Source organism: Talpa europaea, assembly GCF_964194135.1.
Source record: "Talpa europaea genome assembly, chromosome: 7".
Lineage (NCBI taxonomy): Eukaryota > Metazoa > Chordata > Mammalia > Eulipotyphla > Talpidae > Talpa > Talpa europaea.
The window spans coordinates 38,527,741-38,548,218 of NC_140074.1; the positions used below are offsets into that span (position 1 = coordinate 38,527,741).

Here is a 20,478-nt window from a genome sequence, read left to right on the forward strand (position 1 = left end):
CTTTTGTTTTCTCTCAAATATTCTCCATGGGGCCACTTGTTTTTGAAAAATTTCTATTAAGAAAATTAAAAATGATGATGGGTTTTATTTACAGTGCCACTCAATATATATTATGAATAAAATTACTCAATTTATCTCTCTTATCATATGGTTTTCTTTTGAGTGAAATTTAGGCTTCACATTCTGTGGTTTCATAGTTATGGAAGCACAAATCACATATAGCCTGAGACACATTGAAAACAAACTCTTCATAAGTCAGGAATGTCACCATTTCTTCCAAGGATGTAGAATTTCTTTATGACTCTGCAAATACATCTAAAAGTCTTCATTTGTCAGTTTGATGAATATGCCACCAAGCAACATTACCTTGGCATATAAATCATTTACCCATGAAATCTTTAAAGAGAATTGTCAAATGTTTCTTTGCAGCCTTTGATTCTATTGGTTTTATGCTTCTAATGTGTCAAGAAATATAGCTGACTCTCAGGGGTAATTTTCTTTTAAAATCCTAGATAGCAGATTATTACAAAACCAAATAGGAAAGGTATATTTCTCTTCTCACTTGGATTAGATTTACATCAGAAAAATATAATGGCTGACAGAGTAGCTGTAAACTACATTAATAATTCTAAAATTAAAATTAATATATTCTGCCATCTAGAGTCTTAACTAAATGATCTTAACATCTTTGAAGTCCACAAAGAAAATGTGTCTCTTGTCAAGTCAACAGAAGCTGGAATTCAACTTGGATTTTCATTGTTTTCATGTCAGATATGGCTTAAATTCAAACCCCCTTTGCAATCAGTGTTATGCATATGTATGTGGAGAGTCTTCCCATCCAACAAGTAGATTTATGATTCCTTTGGAGACAAGTTTTTGTTGCAAAGGACTAGCATCTCTATATGCATATAATCATCCCCTCTTTGTGTGTGCTTCTGAAGAGTGAACCGTGATACTCCTTTTTTATGGACACATTTGAAAGCATTTGCTTTTAGCATTTATATTAAGGTGACAGTAACAAAATGTAACATTCATTCAATCAAACCGCATTTCCAGTGTGTTATAGTATCCTAGGCACTGAGATCACAAAGATGAATAAAAAATAATTTTTGATCTAATATGAAGGCAGATTCATTGATGAATAATTATGAAACAATGTGAAAGGCAGTGCTGTAATAAAGAGATCATTTCATGGGTTTCCTTGCCCCTCCCTGGTCTGGTTCCATTGGCCTTGGAGTCCTACTTTATTTGTGTTCCTTTTCTCCTTAATAAACTTTTGTTTCTATAAGCAAACAAACAAAAACGATATCATTTCTTTGTAAATTCCACTTGAAACCTTAAAGTGTAACTTGGTCCTACAAAGAGAATTCTATGGCCTAACTGCACCCTCTCCTCCACTGGGAACTGGGCCATTAGCTATGACTTAGGATAGTCTGAAGGGAGCTGCAGTTCCCTCCCTGAGTATGGTCTGCACTTGAGTTTGTTTAAAACCTGTAAGTCACTCAGGAATTTGCATTTGTTTTCTTAAGGGGGCTTACAAATCTGAATTGATATGGAATCATCCAACTCTCACAGGAGGAAACTCAAGCTCCCAAAGGGCCCCAGCAACAGACCCAGAAGGTCCTCCTAACAAGACATGACTTGGGACTTCAGGAGATAGGAAGGACAGGTGCTAGACAGTTCAATTGATAGTAGGGAAGGTGGCAGAAAATCATGTACCTACCAAATACGTAAAGAGTGGACCTACTCACACTGGTCTTTACCCTACTGGATTTTATTGACCACTAATGCTCTTTAATAAAGTCCAAGTGACATTTTGACAACAGGATCTTGGTTACAAGGTCCTTTTTATTCAGTTGACAAATCTGATCTTGTTGGTCCTCAACCCATTCCTAATTCTCTTTTCATATTTATACTCTTTCCTCTAAAAAGAAAGCATGTTTCATTTCTTTTAATTAAGGATGTCTTACATAAAGAAATAGCCATAGCAATCAGCTCTGTTCTTAATAGAATAAAGTCTTGAGCACAAACTAGGTTGCTTGCAGTTCTGCTGGCAGGAAACCCTGTGGCTCCTCCTCCCAACAAAGATGTCAACCTCGACCTACATGCCTGTCATCAAAGACACAGCTCTTCTTTCAGTCAGTAGCACAGAATACCTGTATTCAAGCTGCTCTGACCTTGAAATGACTGCTGATTAGCTGCTGTTTCATTCATGAATGGGGAAATATATGTGAAAACCAGTTTGTAGACCAGTTTGGTCTACTAAAGGTGATGTACAAACTGGAAAAACAATGTAGCAAGATTTTTCAGGTAGCTAGATTTATTTGATTTAAAGGACTCTGAGGTTGTTTTTACTCCTCTGGTGTTAGAAGTCATCTTAAGAGTGACAGATAACTATGGTATTTTTAATGTTCCTGTCAAGGTAAAAATTTGGCAATTTTATTTTGGTCTTACAAATTTGGTGGGAGGAATGTTTTGTTGTGCTGTGAAATGCTTAGGTTTAGAAACCACTGATCTAACAGTCTGATACACAACTATTCTTTAGAGTTTTCTCAACCTTAGCACTTACAACTTTTTAAGCCAGATATTTTGTTTTTGTTTTGAGGGGACTGTCACCCCATAATCATAGGATGTTTAGTAGCATGACTGTCCTCTACCTATTAGAACCCAGATGCAACCATTAAAATGTCTCCAGACCTTATGAGTGCAGGTAAATTGACCCTCTCACCCTACCAGATAAACACTGGTCTAGGAGTGGTAATTTTCCAACTGTGATCCTGACACATTAATGCATTGTGAACTCAATTTAGCAGGTTGATAGCAGCATTGAAGAAAAAAAAATCAGATAATGGAAAATATGCAAGGATAAATAGTGTTTTATAAAATTTTGTTTCCAATTTTATACATGGAAACACATATGCATTTTTCTGGACTAAGATGTAACTTTTTTTTGCTTGAGGTTATGTTTTAAAAACTTGAAAGTTATTGTTCCAGAGACATTGTAAATTTTACTTTATTTTTTCCTCATAAAGAATTTTTATTGCAATGAAAAGTCATGGCAAGTTGTAACTAAGTGTGGGTAGCAAGGAGAGCAAAACTCCATCCAGGTTAGTGGATGGTATCTTGCTTACCCACTCTTGTGCTCACACTAACCAAACTGGAGGTTTTCTTGTTCAACTTGCACATCTTCATATTGTAAACAACTGAAAGCAGGGACTACATCAGGTTTGCTCCCATCATATACCCTGTACCTAGCAAAATACTTCGCATGGAGTACTTAAAGATATTTGCTCAATGGATGGATGGATGGATGAATTCTTGGGTACCTCAGTGTATTTTACATAATCCTAAACTGTATCCTTTAATAATATGGTCCCATTTGGGAGTTCTCAAATTCAGCTTCCTTTATCTTTACAAGAAAGTTTTATGAAAACACTTCATTTTATTCCTTCCTTATTTCTCAACCCCTCTTCTATTATTATGTCTAATGACCCTTTTAGTCAAGATAATTGAAATATTTTCCCCTTCTCTCTATATATTTTAAGAACTGTTTTTCTTTTCTAGAGTATGTTTACTGTTAAGTTCTAGACCCTCTTTAGAAGCAAGAGGCATTTGTTATAAATTCATATGAGCAAATACTTCTCTCTCATTTTGAAAAAAAACTTGTAATTACAATTCATGATAGAAAAATTTCTTAAGTGACAAGTTGCATTTCTAAGATATTACCTTGTCTTATTTAGAATTTATTTTCAGTAACTACATTATTAAATTAGATAACATCTTTGGAGTCTGATTAATTGCTGTGTTGGGTAAGCATTGTTGTGTTGTGTTTTTTTTTTTTAATGAGTACACTTTTTTTTTAAAAAAAGATTTATTTATTTATTTTCTACAAGAACCAGGGTACAGGCCAGATGCGTGGGAGGGTAAGAGGATTCACCATAGACAAAGCGGGGAACAGAACAGGCAGACTGATGAAATACACTGCTGAGAGGAGCAGCGAGTGAGACAGGAGAGGTCTGCTTGCCATATGGGACCCTCGTCGGCTGGCTGGGATTGAAACTGCGCTGCAGAGGCTGCGGACAGCTTCACAGTGCCTCGCTCAACCGCTTGTGCCACCACGGGAGGCCCTATTATTAGTTTTATAACATGTGCTAATTTGCTTTTAGGATGTTGCCTAAGCATTACTTGAAAAAAAGATGGAATACACTTTAGATACCCTCAATCCAGTACATTTATAATTAAAATATGTCACAAATATAGTCATTTCTCATTGGATATTTTCTTAAAAATATAATATAAACTATCCCTTAAGAGATTCTAATTTTTTTTTTCCTTAAGGCATCATGACAGAGAAGCTTATCCCAAAGATTATGACATAGAAGGTCCTGAGAAGGTAAAAAATCTGTGCAGTTCAACATATTGTAGACTTGGAACTGAGGAACCCCCAGTAAGTATTTGTTATGAGCTCTTTAAGTATAGAATCTTCATCCTAGTGAAAACACAGAAAAGAAAAGGAGAAACTCTTTGTCAGTGCCCCCCTTTTAACTATGTCACTTACTTGGCCAGATGGCTTAGTCATTGTGTGCTTCAGTGACCTTACCTATAATGTGTATACACTTCATTAAGGTTACTGCGGAAATCAAGTGAGAGAAAACAAGTTAAGTGCTTGCTTCCATACCTGGCACATAGTAAGGGTTTAAGAAATTATTACTGTTGTGAGGACGATGTTCTTGCTCAATGTCCCCTTCAACCTTCATGATAACCATGTGAAATATGTATTATTATCTCAGGTGGGGAGAAATGAGCACAGATCAAGAGAGTGAGGATCACTTTGTGTGACATACTATGTTTTTTCATTCCACCTGTCCCCATCGGTCAGACCTGGGAGGGACCTGTGGGGGATGTGGGGAGTAGGAGAGAGATACCCTAAAGGTAAACAGCAGTGGAACATGGCCTTACACACCTACTGCAGCCTCCCAAACCTAAAGCTGCACTGAATTGGGAAGGTAAGAAACTTCACTATAATATACCTGGAAATTTTCATTATTTCACTGGTCTGAGAATTTCATAACTAGAATGATGTCCTTCTTGAGATTAAGGGGCATGCAAAGCTCTGGGTCTTGCCTGAAATTTCCATTAAGCAAAAAGAAAGAACTAGCCATCCAGGTGGGTAGCTTGCTACATGATTACATCCTATTGATGCAATAGAACCGTTCCATAAGGCAGTTGCATGGGCAGTGCCTTACTTCATCCTCTGAACAGTTCTTCAAGTAGGTACCATACGGAACCTGATTGTATAAATGAAGAAATTCAGACCAAGTGAATTTAATCTCTTGTTCAAAGTTAGTTAGAACATGTATTAAAAATTAAAATCCAGTTTTTTCCTCTGGTTCCAAAAGTCTAGTTAAATATTTTTCCAAACTGTCTTAACCCAAACTGCAGATTCCTCTCCCAGGCCAGTTGCCGTTTTACCTCCTGACACTGCATCCTTCTTCCAGAAAATCAACCTAATTATATTTTTATTCTATTGTGGGTATTGTGTACATCTCACTGAATATATGTGGGGACATTCCTTTCTTACATCTTAGCTATAGCCTCTTTACTGTTTCCAAAATTATGTCCACACTTGTGCTTTGTAGTCCTAATCCCATATTTCTCTCCTAAATGCCTTCTTTCATATTTTTGTATGTTTGCAAGATTGCTGCTGAGTGGTAGCTTTTTGTGTTCAACTGCATTTCTGTTCGAGTGAAGGTGTCCTTTTCCTTAATGCTGCTGCTGAGGCTAATGTGAACATCACTTAGTTGTAAAAAGATTTAAAATGGTACTTTTTCCCCCCAATTTATTAAACTTTATTTTCTTACATTGTCATTCATTTCTGTACAATATTTGATTTCTCCCCTCAGGTGTAGTTCACATAAATCTCCTATCCCTACATCACCTGTGATCCATCACCATAGTCCGTTGTGCTTTTCCCTCCAGTTTTGACCCTTCTCCCTTCCACCCCCCCCATGCCTCAGCTCTATAGTTTGCCTGCAAGTTTTCTCTCTCTCTCTTTTTTTTTTTTTTGGACGCCTTGTTTGGTTTCCCTATATTCCTCCTATAAATGAAGCCATCCAATATTTTTATTTTCCCCTCTGACTTATTTTACTGAGCATAATCCCTTCTAGCTCCATTTATGTTGCTGTGAATGGCATAGGTTTATTTTTTGATTGCTGCAGTATTCCATTGTGTAAATATACCACATCTTTTTGATCCATTCATTTGTTTTTGGGCATTTAGGTTGTTTCCATATCTTAGCTATTGTGAATAGTGCTGCAATAAACATGGGAGTTCGGGTTTCCTTTTGAATTAATGTTTTTGTGTCCTTTGGGTAGATTTATAGTAGTGGAATCACTGGGTCATATGGTAGATCCATGTTTAGTAATTTGAGGAACCTCCGCACAGCTTTTCCGTAGTGGTTGGACCAGTTTGCATACCCACAGGCAGAAGATCAGGGTGCTGTGAAGGGCACTGAACTGAAATGGGTTAGGGGAAAGGGTCAAAGCTGGCTTCATTGTGGAGATCATCAAAGTGAAACTCCCAAGTGAAAGGAATTTAAGATGACCATCTCTTGGCAGAATCTGGATGATCTTCTCCAGCTTCAGGAAATGAGTAGTGCCAGAGGGGGTATAGGTGTAGATTCACAAGGAAACTAATTCAAGCCACTGGAGTTTGTTAGATTATCTTATTAAACAATGAAAAACAGCATTTTAAACTACTGTGTTTTTTTGGTATTTTATTTTGACTTTATTCAGGTGATACTTAACTGAAGCAGAGTGAGTTTAAGCAAGCTGAAAATTTCAGGCATACTTTTAACCATTGTGTCTTCATTTATAAAGTTCTTCACCCAGGGATCCTTATAACATTACCATAAACCCTGCCACAATCACTTAAGACTGCTTCTGAGAAAGTGGTGCATATTGAATCCCATTAAACTCAGAAGGATTAAGTTATAGAGAGGATTGGATGCTGTGTCATAGAAGGTGAAAACTCCCCTTCTATGTGAGGAACAAAGAAAACCTGAGTACTTTTATTAAGCAGATGTTTCTTATGCAGCTAATGGAACAATGCAAGGGATTTTTGGAACTAAAGGACATCACAGTCATTTTGGATTTTAAAATGGCAAGTAAACGAATAGTACAAAAGTATACTACCATTCTTTTATCTTTTATAAATAGACAAAAGATAATTCAATGGCCTCAAATATAGGCTGTTTCAGACAATGACAATAAGATATTTAAAAATTACTGACAGTAAAAAACATATAAAGGGATATAATTATCCTGGATCTGAGAAATTCAATTATCATTTATTTAATTGGTTTAGAGTTTTTTTTTCCTTTGATTGACTTAGAATGATATTTTCACCACTGTAATCTTGTAGAGGCTTCTTGCATTCAGATCTAAGTATTTGAAATGCATATGGATGAAATTTTTGTAAATGGAATGTATTTAAGGGTTTTTGTTTGGTTGTTTTTTTTAGGAGAACCACTACTACAAAGATGTTTAGGGATAGTGGACTATTGAGTAGGGTATCCTCTTGCTTTCTGCCTCCATAATTTCTGAGTTTAGAGTTGATGCCATTGTTCTATTAATAGTATGGCTCTGGATCTACTTTGGATTGCCTTATATATGAGTACAATTACATCTGCCTGTTTCAGGAATTTTGTGTAAAGTTTGGCATACTGAATATGCTTTCCTTGTTTTCTGCAGCTGTGGGTTTATTTATTCTAGTGAATATCTTTCCAGTCATTTCTAAGGATTTGGAACAGGAATAAAAGTAGGCAGTCATTATTTTGATCCCATCACTATCCCACGCAACTCTTGCTATATCATAATCATGCCCTAATTGAACTTTTACAGAAGCTGAATTTTAATTTCTCATGTATATTAGTTTATTTAATCAGGTATAACACTTATGGTGAACAAAGAACTTGTAAATAGGATTTTAACAAAGTTACAATCACACACACACAAACACACACACACACTATATTCTTTTTCTCCACTGTCTGTTTACCCTACTTTGTGGAGTTACTTCTTTCTCTATTCCTAGATAAAATCTTGGCAGTTCCCATAATTTTTGTGGTCACTCATAGATAATAAAAAAAATCTATAGAGCACATTTCAATAATTAAAACATCTTCCCCAAATGATGAATTTCATTTGAGGTTAAAACTTTTTCTTTCCTTCAGGCAAGGAAGTCTGCAGAGGGAAGTGTGTGTGGCGAGAGGTTTAACCTATTTTCCATTTCTGTACTTTGCTCCTCTCTTCTCTCAGGCAACTAGATAACTAAATGATCCTCTTGTGATTATTCTACTAATATCAATTACTTAACTGAGGCCATTTTTGTGACAATAAATGATTTTGTTATCTCATAATGATCAGAAACAAGTGTGGTACTTACTTGGGCGGGCAAGATTTATTTCTTCTAGAGATAGTGAAAGAACCACTCCATAAAAGCTGACTTGAAAAGGCAATGGAAAAAAATAGAATAAAATTATTTTTCTGGTTGCACCCCAGGAGTCTCAGTTGTTCAAAATAGTGATTGGTATATTTGTGCGGCGGGGGCTTCTCTACTTCTCGGGCTCCCTTAGATAATCTGTATATAGCACTACTGATTTTGCCTAAACATGAAAACACAGCCATAATTTTCAAGGGTTAATTCCTAGTGATGGCAAAACCGTATTGTACTAACCTGAAGTGAACCGAAGTCATATAATTAGAGCTTTGGCACCCTTGAAGCTGGATGTCCCAAATTCCTAAAGAATTCCCTCTCCTTTTAAGTAGAAAATTCAGGGGATTAGTATTAACTAAGATTTCATTGATTGGGGAAAGTATGGGTTCTCTTAGTGGTGGTGAGTTCTAGTTCTCTGCTGTGAATCTCGAAATTCATGATCTTCCAGAGTTTTGTATGGAAAAAATAGTTATTTTTTGCTATCCATTTTTGTTCCTAAAATCCCCATTATACTTCTGAAATGTGGTCAAGTATATCTTATTATTTGAAGGATTTACTCATAGTAGTAATTACTTGATAATTTATTGAATTAAGCTCTGTTATAGAGAATGGATAACAATGATGGTATCTGAAGTTCTATGTGATTTACAAAATGATTGCTACAAACAATGTTTTTCTTGGAGTAGTTAAAACTTCCTAACCTTGAGAAAGAAATAGAGGGCAGACAGTATTTAGTTGAAAGCAGCACCTTCCACTTCGTAGAAACAAATTGATTTTTATTATTCGACAATACATAGTAAGGAACTATCATTTTAACATATTTCTGATGAAGTAGCTGACTACTAGAAGATATTGCTTATTTTTTGTCAGTGGAGTCAACTATTAAAATTAGACTGTAGTTCAACCAAAATTTATTTTAGGCACTGACCATCTTTGGCTATCAACTTTTTTCTTCTTATAAATGGTTTCTATTTTTCCAGATTTGGATATCAGAGACACATGAACAGATGTCACAAGTTTATTTAAACAAAGAATTGGCTGAAATAAAGAGTAAGGCTTTACTGAATGAGGAAACAATGAGCTCTGGGATTATTGAAAGGTATTTTTACTATTATTTTCCTTAACTTATAGAACAAGCATATTCAGGAAAGGACTTATATAAGTGGTGAAGGGTAGAGTGGTCCTAGCTAGATGGTACAGAAAGACATCAAGCACAGGAGCACCTCTCAAGCTTCCATGTTTTTGCTTGTGCTTTAACCTCCATTTGGTATTCCCTTCCCCTCAGTTGTTTGCCAGTCACTACTACTTTTTGGGGGGCCAGCTAAAATGTCGTTTCCCCTTTACACTTTTTTTTTTTTGGATCAGAGTTCTGACTGTCTAGATCTGAACTCCATTTCGACAATTTATTTGGGAAGGCTGCGTGGTGTCTGTAATCCTATTTCTTTGCCTGTAAAATGTGAATTACAAAAGTGTCCACTTTCAAAGGACTGTTCTGAAACTTATAAGAAATAATAAATGACATATGCATAGAAATATTGCCTGACATATATAAGGATTAGTCATCAGTAATGAAAATTAATTGCTCTTGTATCCTTGCCATCTGAGCATTTTATGTGTTATATAGCAGTTGGGCTTACATTCACTATTTATATGCATGAGTTTCCCTCAGGAAAGAGAGATCTTTGAGGGCAGAAACTTGTTCTTAGTTGTAGCTGTAGCCCTGCGACCTGGCACAGTGTCTTCCATGGAAGTTTGTAACATATAGTTTGTCTTTTACTGTGTTTATTAGAAAATACAATCAAAGTAATGGCAAAAGACTGAAATTTCAATTTTTATTTGTTAGATCATTTATTTTGCATTTAAAAATACCCACAAAAATTCAGCCCCAAATTAATTTTTTATGGCCTTAAAAGTTTATAAGTGTCAATCTGACATATTTTCTAAAAATTTTTATATCTTGTTTCCAGGGACACCGGATTGCCTGCAACAGGCTTTGGAGCAATCTTTGCTAGACACCCACCAGATCATGACAAAATGTTAGTCCTGAAAATGCTACAGGTTATGCAGAATCTTTCTTAATGATTCAGGAGGTTTGTTTGCAGGCTTGAAAGAGTGAGGGGTGTCCCAAGATCAAAAAGATGCCCTTTCCATGTCATCTCTTTAGTGATTTCTTTCCTTTAACAAGAGTTCTTTTTATAAAAAAATTATTTATTTATGCATATAAGAGCTGGGGTACAGGCCAGAGGTGGCGGGGTTGGGGGGGTGAGAGGATTCACCAGAGACAGAGGTGGGGAACAAAACAGGCAGACTGACTAAAGTACACTGCTGAGGGGAGCAGTGGGCAAGTCAGGAGAGGTCTGTTGCGCCATGTGGGTTGCTCCCTGGAGGGCAGGGAATCAAACGTGCTGCAGAGGCTGCGGACAACCTCATCGGTTGCATCTTAACCCTTGTGCCACCAGGGAGGCCCCAAGATTTCTTTTTCAATTAATATACAAGCATTAACAGTAATATTAATATTTATAATAATACAGTCAATCCTCATTATTCATAGGCTCCATATTTGTAAATTCTGCTTTCTAAATTTTATTTGTAATTTCAAAATCAATACTGGAGTGCTGTTATAATCATACACAGACATGATTAGAACAGTGAAAACTTTGAGCTAGCCAATGTACATGTCCCTATCTAAGGTTGGACAAGGCAAGGCTCTAATTTCACGATTCAGTTCTCATACTGTAAGCAAGTGTGCCAGTTTTTGTAATTTTTGCTGGTGATTTTGCTGTTTGAATTATCCCCCTGGTGTTAAAGTGCTATTTAGTGTCCTAATCCCAAGAAGGTTGCAATGTACCTTAAGAGATACATCACCTTCACAAAAAAGACAGGAGCTGAGCCTCCCTTTTCAGTGGGTAATGTATATAGTCATCAGATCAGAGGCTACTTATAGTTTCAGGGATAATATAAAGTTCTAGTTTTTAAAGAATCGTGGCCCATTAAGGAATAAAAGCATCACAAGGAATGACAATATATAGGCAACCTATACCAGAGGAAGCAGACCTGATGGAACAAATGGAATGGGAATTTAAAACCAATGAAGCAGAAATTTAAAGCTTTATTACCCAGGGAAGTGAAATAATTGCAAACATAAGGCAAGGTAATAAAAATCAGATTGGCATTAACTGTTCAACAACAACACTGGTTGTGCAAGAATATAACATTAAAATGTTGAAGGATTTTGATCCTAGAATTATTTAAGTGGAAATGTCAAATACTGATATATTCAGCATACACCAACTGGTTTTAGACTCACTATCCTGCCACAAATAACTATTGTAGTAGGCAAAATAAGGCAACTATTGTCAAGTGTTGGATAACAACCACTGTAGCACTATGCTCCTTGAGATAGTGGGGGTGGGGAGGAAGGAGGTAATCACCTTCTCCCTGACTTACTCAGCACAAGGATGTTATCCAAAGTGTACAGTAGTTTTCTGGTTGAGCAGGAGGAGGGAAGAGGAATTCAGGATGCTGGAAAGAAGGAAGTTGTGTGTAGAGATGAGAACAGAAGTCTGCATGGAGTTCCCTTCAGGTTCTTGATCAGGGACAGGGCTCTGTATATACAATCAGAATAGTACATACTCTGGCTTCATAAAACCAAATAGAAATATCTATTGTGCATTCTGAAATTTCACAGTGGTCCTCCTTCCTGGGGGTAGTATCGTATAGTGTGCTATGGGGCTATGTCATCTGCCCTCAAATACTGGCCCTGCCACTTATTCACTGTGTTGTCTTGGGCAAGTTGCTTAGCCATTTTGTACCTCAGTTTCTTTATTTGTAAAGTGGAGATAATAACTATTAATAACTATTATGTTGTTGCAATGATTAAACAAGTTAATATATGTAAAATAATTATAACTGTAATTATTACATATGTGATAAGTGCTGTGTAAGTCAGCCAAGTCAGATACTTGGTGAACCCTATTAGTCTAGAAACTCATATCAGTTCAGGGAAATAGTCTTGATTTATTTCATTCATGTTTTATGCCTTCCATTTTCTCTGTTCTCTCCTTTTTGAAATCCTCTTCTTTTAAAAAAAGATTTATTTATTTATTTATTTATTTATGCATAGAAGAACGGGGGTGTAAGCCAGAGGTGCAGGGGATGAGAGGATTTGCAGAGACAGAGTAGGGAGCAGAACAGGCAGATCTACTGAAATACACTGCTGAGGGGAACAATGGGTGAGACAGGAGAGGTCTGCTTAGTGGACAAGACAGGAGAGGTCTGCTTCACCATGTGGAATAGTTCCCTGCCTGAGGATTGAAATCTTGCCACATTTAATAATGTTTATTCTTCCAATCCATGGAAACAACCCAAATGCCCGCAAATAAATGACTGGATCAAGAAGATGTGGTACATATATGCCATGGAATATTACTCAGCATTCAAAAAAGATAAACACATGCAATTTGCAGCAACATGGATGGCGCTGGAAGGGATCATGCTCACCAAAATAAGCCAGAAAGATAAAGAAAAATACTGGATGGTCTCACTCATAACAGGAATCTAGAAAACTTAAATAAGGGACCAGGAAAATGAATAACTACAAGAAAATGAAAATCAAACAGAGACACTCTATGGGGGGTGAGGGGCGGGGAGGGGAGGGATTGGGGTCAAAATAAGGGGGCTGCAATTGTATGGGGAATATAAAAATAAAATTTATTAAAAAAAAAAAAAGAAATCTTGCCACAGAGGCTGGCAATAGCTTGATAGCACTGAGGCTTTAACCCCTGCGCCACCAGGGAGGCCCCAAAATCCTCTTTTTTGATGTTGGATTGCTTGCTTGGCCTAGTCCTTTAATTTTCTTATCTTTTTTCTATTTTATTTTTGTCTTTCCTCTTTTCTCTCTGTTTCATAACCCCCACTGTTGAATTCTTGTTTTGTTTTCTGAATCCATAACGGCAATATTTTCATTTATCTATCTGGGGATATTGATAATAATTTGCTTTTTTAAAATGTATTTTTCCTGCATATTCTTTCTTTTCTCCAATATGTTTCCCACCCTACTCTATGTTTGTATGAGATCTACCTTTTTGCTAGCAGTTTTTCTCAAATGTTTGGTAATCAACCTTTTATTTTCTGCTCATGATTAAGAGATGAGACTCAGAATCTGTAAGGCTTGCTGATGTAGAATTTTACTGGAGTAATTTAAGGGATTCTTTTATTTTATTTTTTTTTTTGCCCCAGAAGCCCTCATGTCAGTATTTTAGTTTTCATTGTGGGCTGGTCAGATTCCTCAGAGGAGACTCCTCTAATCTCCCATCTGTAGAGTGAAGGGCGGGCACTTATGTTTTGGAGCAAGCAAGGCAATTGGCTGGAACATCAATATTAATCCTTCTTTGTGTTTAGTCAATGAACGTGTTTTGATTAGGGACTTTCTCTTTTACCCTTTCCAGTGAACAATTTTCTAGCTTCCTGCTCTTTCCCAGTCCTCCATGCTAATTTAGGATTTACTCAGCTTTCTGCTACGTCAGAGATCACTTGTCCATCTTCTCTTGAGCTTCCAATATTTGTGGGGTTTTTTGGCCCATTTTCCTGTTTTCTTTGTTGTTGTGGATTTATTATTTTTTTAAAATCTCTTAATGTAGTTTCAGTGGAGTTTTTTTGAGGAAGCAAAATGCAAAGTATATTTTCAGTTTTAACTCTGAAGTCATCAAGGCTCATCTGAAATGTCACCTCCTCCAGAGGACATTTCCTTCCTACTGCACCACCATACCCATGACTTTGCAGGTTCCTTGAATATATCTGTAGCGCTATATTCTTTTATCTAAATACTTTTCATCTTGGTTGCAAATTATTACATTTGCAAATTATTACATTTATGTTTGTTTTTCCTGTTAAATGCAATGCTCTGAAAGTCAATACTGTTGCAGTTCTTTCTCCAGTGCTTAACTTAAGAGAGCTTGACCTACAGCAGATGCACAATAGTTATTTTTGGAATGAATGAATTAATTATTATGTTGAATAGCAAATTATAATGTGAAATGGATTTGACTAATTTCTGTTTTATTGATTTAGGGCTTCTAGAGTTTAGAAATGAGTTGTTCTTGATTCTACTCTGGTAAATATGTAACAGGGTGGTCCCCAGGAAAGGGGGAGGTTCCCTGCCCCACCCAAGGGAGGGTGGAGCTGAGCAGGAAGAGGAGAGGCTGAAGAAGAGACTGAGGAGGGAAGCAGGATGGAGCCAGAAGGAGACCTGGAGGAGGCGCATGGACCCTAGAGACACGTAAAGAAACTGTGCTTGTCTTTTGGTCGTGGACTGGGTAACACAGATGTGGGTGAGACCCGTGGGGAGGTGACAATGGCAGCTTTTATCTTGATGTTGATTTTGCTCTTTTCCTTCCGGGCTTGTCTGGTTGTTTGTGACCCTTTTCTGTGGGTCCCCACTGGAAGATGCTTTAGACTTGTAGCAGGCTTTGGGGCCTTGTTCTGGGCCGATCCCATATGGATGGAGTTTTACCCACGAGGGGACGGGTAACTTTGGGTGCTTAATTTAGAAACTAGACTCTTTGCCTTACCTGTATTGTTTCCTAGTTTTATTAAAGTTCCTTTTCATTAAAGTCTCCTATGTTTTATATTGATGCGGCGGATGGCAGAACCCATTTAGAATAGGCAGGTTTGCGGGGTTTGGGCTACCCCTCTCCCTGTCCTATAACAGATTCATTAAAAAACACAGTCTCCTAGAAAATAAGCATTTACTAAGTTTGATTTGCTAGAATTACTTGCCTTTTTTTATTTGATTCATGACAATTAGCAAAGAAATAGATACATGGGTACCTTCAATTGTCTTTCATTAATTCCATTTGTAGTTCTTTCTTTCTGTCAATATACACTAATTATAGGGCTCTTCATACAATAGAATACTGTGGCCTTTTAGAATCTGCTTTCTTAGATATTAAATATTCTTTTGCTTCTTGTCAACTGTGTGGCTTTGGAAGTTAAATGTCAACTTTAAAAGGCAATGAATAAGAATGAGTTTGCTCAATGGACCAAAATAATGTGCTTCAGCTTATAAAAGAAAAACTGTAATCATAATGTAAATTTAAACTTTAGGTTACCTCTTAAAAATAATAATATAGGTGTTGCTTTATTATTAAGAAGACGTTCAAATGCATTTCTCTAAATTTTCAGATAACATCTATTGTGTTGTAATTACATTTGACATTCTGGTTTTTCCTCACAATTCAACTGATAGCATACCTTCTTTATTTTGGAGGGATATAAAGAATACAATGCCTTCCTCCTTAATCTGGCAGGACACATTTCTGGAACATATTAAAAATCAGAATGACTGGACTATTTGATACCAATTGGACTTAGCACTCCTGATCTTAACTAGAGAAAATATATCTATGGACAATTCCTTCCCTTTATGTCAGAGACTGAAATACATTTTAAAAAATTATAGGAGATAGGTTGATATTAATGATTTAAACTTAAAAAATAAGATTTATATCTATTGAAGCTAGATTGAGCTCATTTAATCATGGTTTGTAGTTCTTTCTTGAGAGTTGTTCACATTTGCATCAGTGAGTTTCTAAGAAACTGGAATTGGCTGGGCAGTGACAGAAGCAGCAAGTGTCAAGGAGGCTCAGAGACCTCTTAGATGACAACAGCATTTGTACGGTCTCAAATGAATGTAACAGCATGTGTAGGAGGGCTCTACAATACACAACTTTTACTACATAGATAGAGACACTAAAAGTATACAGAAGTAATGAGACACATTTCCTTTAAGGAACATAGATAGGAAAAGTGGATGGGAACATGAATATAATTAGTAAATTAAATTTGAGTCTTGCTTTGCCCTCCTACCTTGCTCTCAAGAATCCTCAAGGAACTTTCACTTAATTTGGATGTATTCTTTATGAAGCATGGAAAACTAATTATCAGAAAGACCCTGGATACCTGATTATCGAATAAGTCATTTTATGATTTTTCTTAAGAACGAAATGCTGTAGCTGGTTCATTCAAAGACGTGAAGTTGTGTCTGTAACCATTAAACAAATGAACAACCAGAAACCCAAAACAGCAGAACAAAAAAGCAAGCAAGAAAATTTTGGCTCAAGAAGATACAATTTTGAAAGTGAGATATAGTATAAATATAGTTTTAAGATCTTATTTCTTGGAAACCCTTATGTAAATATGCATATTTAACTGTGCATTGTCCTGGGATAATGGTGCACAGAAATTGGTTTTTTGGGGGTTTTTTTGACACAGAAAAGCCAGTTCTGGCACAGAGTATTTGCTGAGTAAGAAGTGTATTAAGGGAGCCTGGGTCAGTCTGAGGGAAGCCCAGGAGCACTGACCATTACTGGAGGATGGAGAAGTGCTCAAGATAGATCTCTCACAAAGTCAGCCATAACTACTAGATCTTGTTGATTTTACCAAAATTCATTGTTTCCTACTGGTAGTGATTACCATATGTTGGTGAAACTAATATGTCTTGTCTCCAGAATTCATCTGAACACTTATATGATCCACATGACCATGAAGAAAGAAATTAGTAGTGTTTTGAGCCAGTAGGTATTTTTTGAACATAATGTGGGTTTTCAGACAGGGAACAGTAAAGGAAAATCAGAGACACAGCTTCTACTTCTGAACCTACGCTGAGCCTGCTGTGTGACTATGCTGCCTAATAACCCTGTCTGGGCTCCAGTTGCTTCCACCTGGAAAATGAGGGGATTGAACCCAATGATCTGTGAAATCTTTTCCTACTCTAAAATTCTATGGCTCTAGGAGAAAGGCATCTGTATTTGCATAAATGGACATGTTAAAGGAGGCCAAAAAGTAGTTAAGGTAGTTAAGTTTTCATTGTTGGCATTGAGCATTTATCCATATGTGTGTGGGGTGATTACTTCACAGTGATAGTAGCAAGCTTAGGCCACAGTTTAAACTATTTCAATTTATTCCTTTCACTGGGGCATTTAGCATTTGTAAAACCTTTGGCACTCTTGTGGAGGAGCAGGACTGCATATGAATACTAAGAGGGTTTTTTCTTTTTCTTCTTGAAGTACAGTGCAAGGCATTTACTTTCTATTCTACTCAGGTACTTGTGTGGTGGCATGTCACCTGGTAAAATACCTCATACTTGTTGAACATTTTTCCAAAAGAAAAAAAAAGTTTAAAAAAATTGCCCTATAATGACAAGGAGGAAAAGGATAACAATAAAAAAAATGTGAAGAGGTACCAAGATGAAAATGCATACATTGTGCAAAAATGAAAAATGAAGCTATCTGCAGCCACTGCAGCATGAGTTCGATTCCCGGCCAGCCAGGGAGCAACCTACATGGCACAGCAGACCTCTCCTGACTCGCCCGCTATTCCCCTCAGCAGTGTACTTTGGTCAATCTGCCTGTTCTGTTCCCCACTCTATCTCTGGTGAATCCTCTCACCACCACCCCACATGCCTCTGGCCTGTACTCCAGCTCTTGTATGCATAAATAAATCTTTAAAAAAAAAACAACAAGGGATGGGAGGAGCAAGATTTATGAGGGCATGCCTGCTTCATAGAATACAAGTTTGCAGTGGTGACAACTAAAGTTGGACAGACGTGGGGTCAAGGCAAGCAGGGCCTGAAGCTATGTTAAGGAGTTCAGAATTTAATATGGAGGCAAAAATGAAAGGCTTCCAAGCAATGATCTGATTTGTGTTTAGAAAGCAGAAAACTAATTGGTAGGCAACTGAGACTGCAGTCAGAAGCCTATTAAACCAATTAAGGCAAGACATAGAAAGGGCCTGATCTTTTGTGGTAGTGATGTGGAGGGAGGGAAGGGTTCAGATTTTAGACATGTTAAGAGAGAGAAAGAGACATTTACTTGATGATCAAATAATTATAAGGGTAGAGAAGACTTAAGGTTGATTTCCAGACTTCTGGCATAGGCTACTGGGGATTGATGAGGTCATTCATTGAAGCCAGGAAGATGGAAGGAAGAGCAAATGTCAGATTACAGGTGAATATTTGAAACTGGGGCATGAGAGAGAGGTCACTGACTCAGTCCCAATTGCTAATAAAAGTATCCTAACTAATTGTTCTGCCTCCAGTCTTGTCTGTTTCTATCCTTTATTCACCCTGCAGCTTGAATATTTCAATTAAAATGCAGAGAGAACCAAGTCCTGTCACTGTTTAATTAATATCATTACAGTACTGTTTTTTTCTTCTAATGTTAATGAGCACATACTATGAGTGTGGCACTAAGCTATGGGCTTTTTGTATCTTATTTCATTTAATTCTCATTCTTTGAGATAGACACTGCAATTATATCCATCAAAAAGGTAAAGTATGTTTACCAGAAAAGTAAAGTATGTTTTCAAAAAGTTCATTTCCACTAAGCACCAAAGCTGGGTTTTAACTCATGTCTGGTCTGTCTGGCTACAAAGCCCGTGTCTTTAACCCGTGTCTTTAACTATGATATTACATTGTCTTTCATGCTTACATGTATATAATGCTTCAAAGTACTTTCGCATGCATTAACAACTATCCCTTTCCTTCTAGCAATCATGCAAGGTCGTTTGAGTGGTATTTTCTTAATTGTATAGAGAAGGAAATCAAAGCTCAGAGATAATCAAAGACTCTAATTCCTCATTAATTAATTATCAATTCTGTAAATATTTATGGAGCAGATACTAATGGGGGTGGGTTTAAGATGCAAAGGGTTTTTAATGACTTACTCAAGGCCCCATCGCTATTTGATTGTAAAGCAGAAACTGTGGTAGAATCTCTGGGTTCACACCTCTGTGTTCTTGTTGAGAGGAAGGAAGTGCTTCTAAAATGCTAGTGAACTTATCAAGTGCTGACTTGGAACAGGAGTAAAAGCAGATTCAGATAGCTCATCTTTCCATCTCTTGTTCATTAGCTTTTTAGAAGTTAGTTTCAAAAAATTAGGCATGATATTCATCAATGGTGGAAGGAACATTGTATTTAGTGAGTGTGATTTTATTTAAAAGGAAGAAAGAAGAAATGGCAGGGATATTCATTTCAGTTCAATGTGAGTGTTTTTCCTTAAATGATGTTTGCTGTTCAGAATGAGAATTTCCCAGAGTGGTTGTAAGCATTCATTTCTATCACACAGAGTCAGTAGACACCATCACCCTTTTTGGTTATTCTCAACCTAAATAATGGGTGCCTCTGCTTCTGCTGCCAGCAATGGGATTAATTCCTAATTAATTCCCTGCTTCTTTGAGTCACTTACTCAGATTCGACTGTGAGGTAGGACCATCTAGTTTGCTGAATAGATAGATGTCAGATGCCCTTGTTTTGACTGCCAACAAGCTGGGTAAGAAAAAATCTGCACCTCCTCCAGACAAAACTAGAAATGAAGCAGTTGACCGTTAAAGTCCTTCTAAGTTTAAGGAAACTGATCCCCGTGTATTTTGGTACATCATCTTGTCATAGATTCACACATTACTACTAATGTTAGTGCTGGTGTAGATATTTCAACATATACCAGGGGTTTACCAATAACTTCAAATAGCAGATATTATTGAAGTATCCTCATCTTATAAAATATCTTGAATTCTCTACCTTATGACTATTAAATGTTGAAGAGTGCATTGGTGGCAAATTGTGGATGATGCTGGGTGAAAACCAGTTGTCCAACTTCTAAGTGTCCTTATTCTGGTGAATTCACTAACAATTGGCCTTCAGCTTTACCTTTTCAGAAAGACCATTTTATCCATGTTTCAGAATTTATCTGATTCATAGAGATTGACTTATATTCATTAAACTCCAAGAAAAGCGAGAATTCTAATTAGTAAATTTATAAGAAATAAAATATTCAAGACCACCAGTCATGTCAATCAATAAAAGCATCCTCTCTCTCAGTAAAAAACCATATGGGAAGCCAAATTATAATCAGAATGTTTGGTGTATTGGAAGTTAGTGTCAGGAGAGTGAATTATATGACTACAATGATCAATAGTCTTAGACTC

At 36.8% G+C, this 20,478-nt stretch overlaps 1 protein-coding gene across 1 annotated transcript in view; it reads left to right on the top strand.

Annotated features, from left to right (window-relative positions):
- CFAP95 (cilia and flagella associated protein 95) overlaps positions 1-20,478 on the top strand; it is a gene marked incomplete at both ends in the record, with an annotated part of 52,056 nt that overhangs the window by 13,394 nt on the left and 18,184 nt on the right. The window contains 4 exon segments of the mRNA XM_084237781.1: positions 4,339-4,447; positions 9,477-9,595; positions 10,464-10,566; positions 10,568-10,608. Of these exon segments, the coding sequence (XP_084093907.1) occupies positions 4,339-4,447; positions 9,477-9,595; positions 10,464-10,566; positions 10,568-10,608 (372 nt within the window).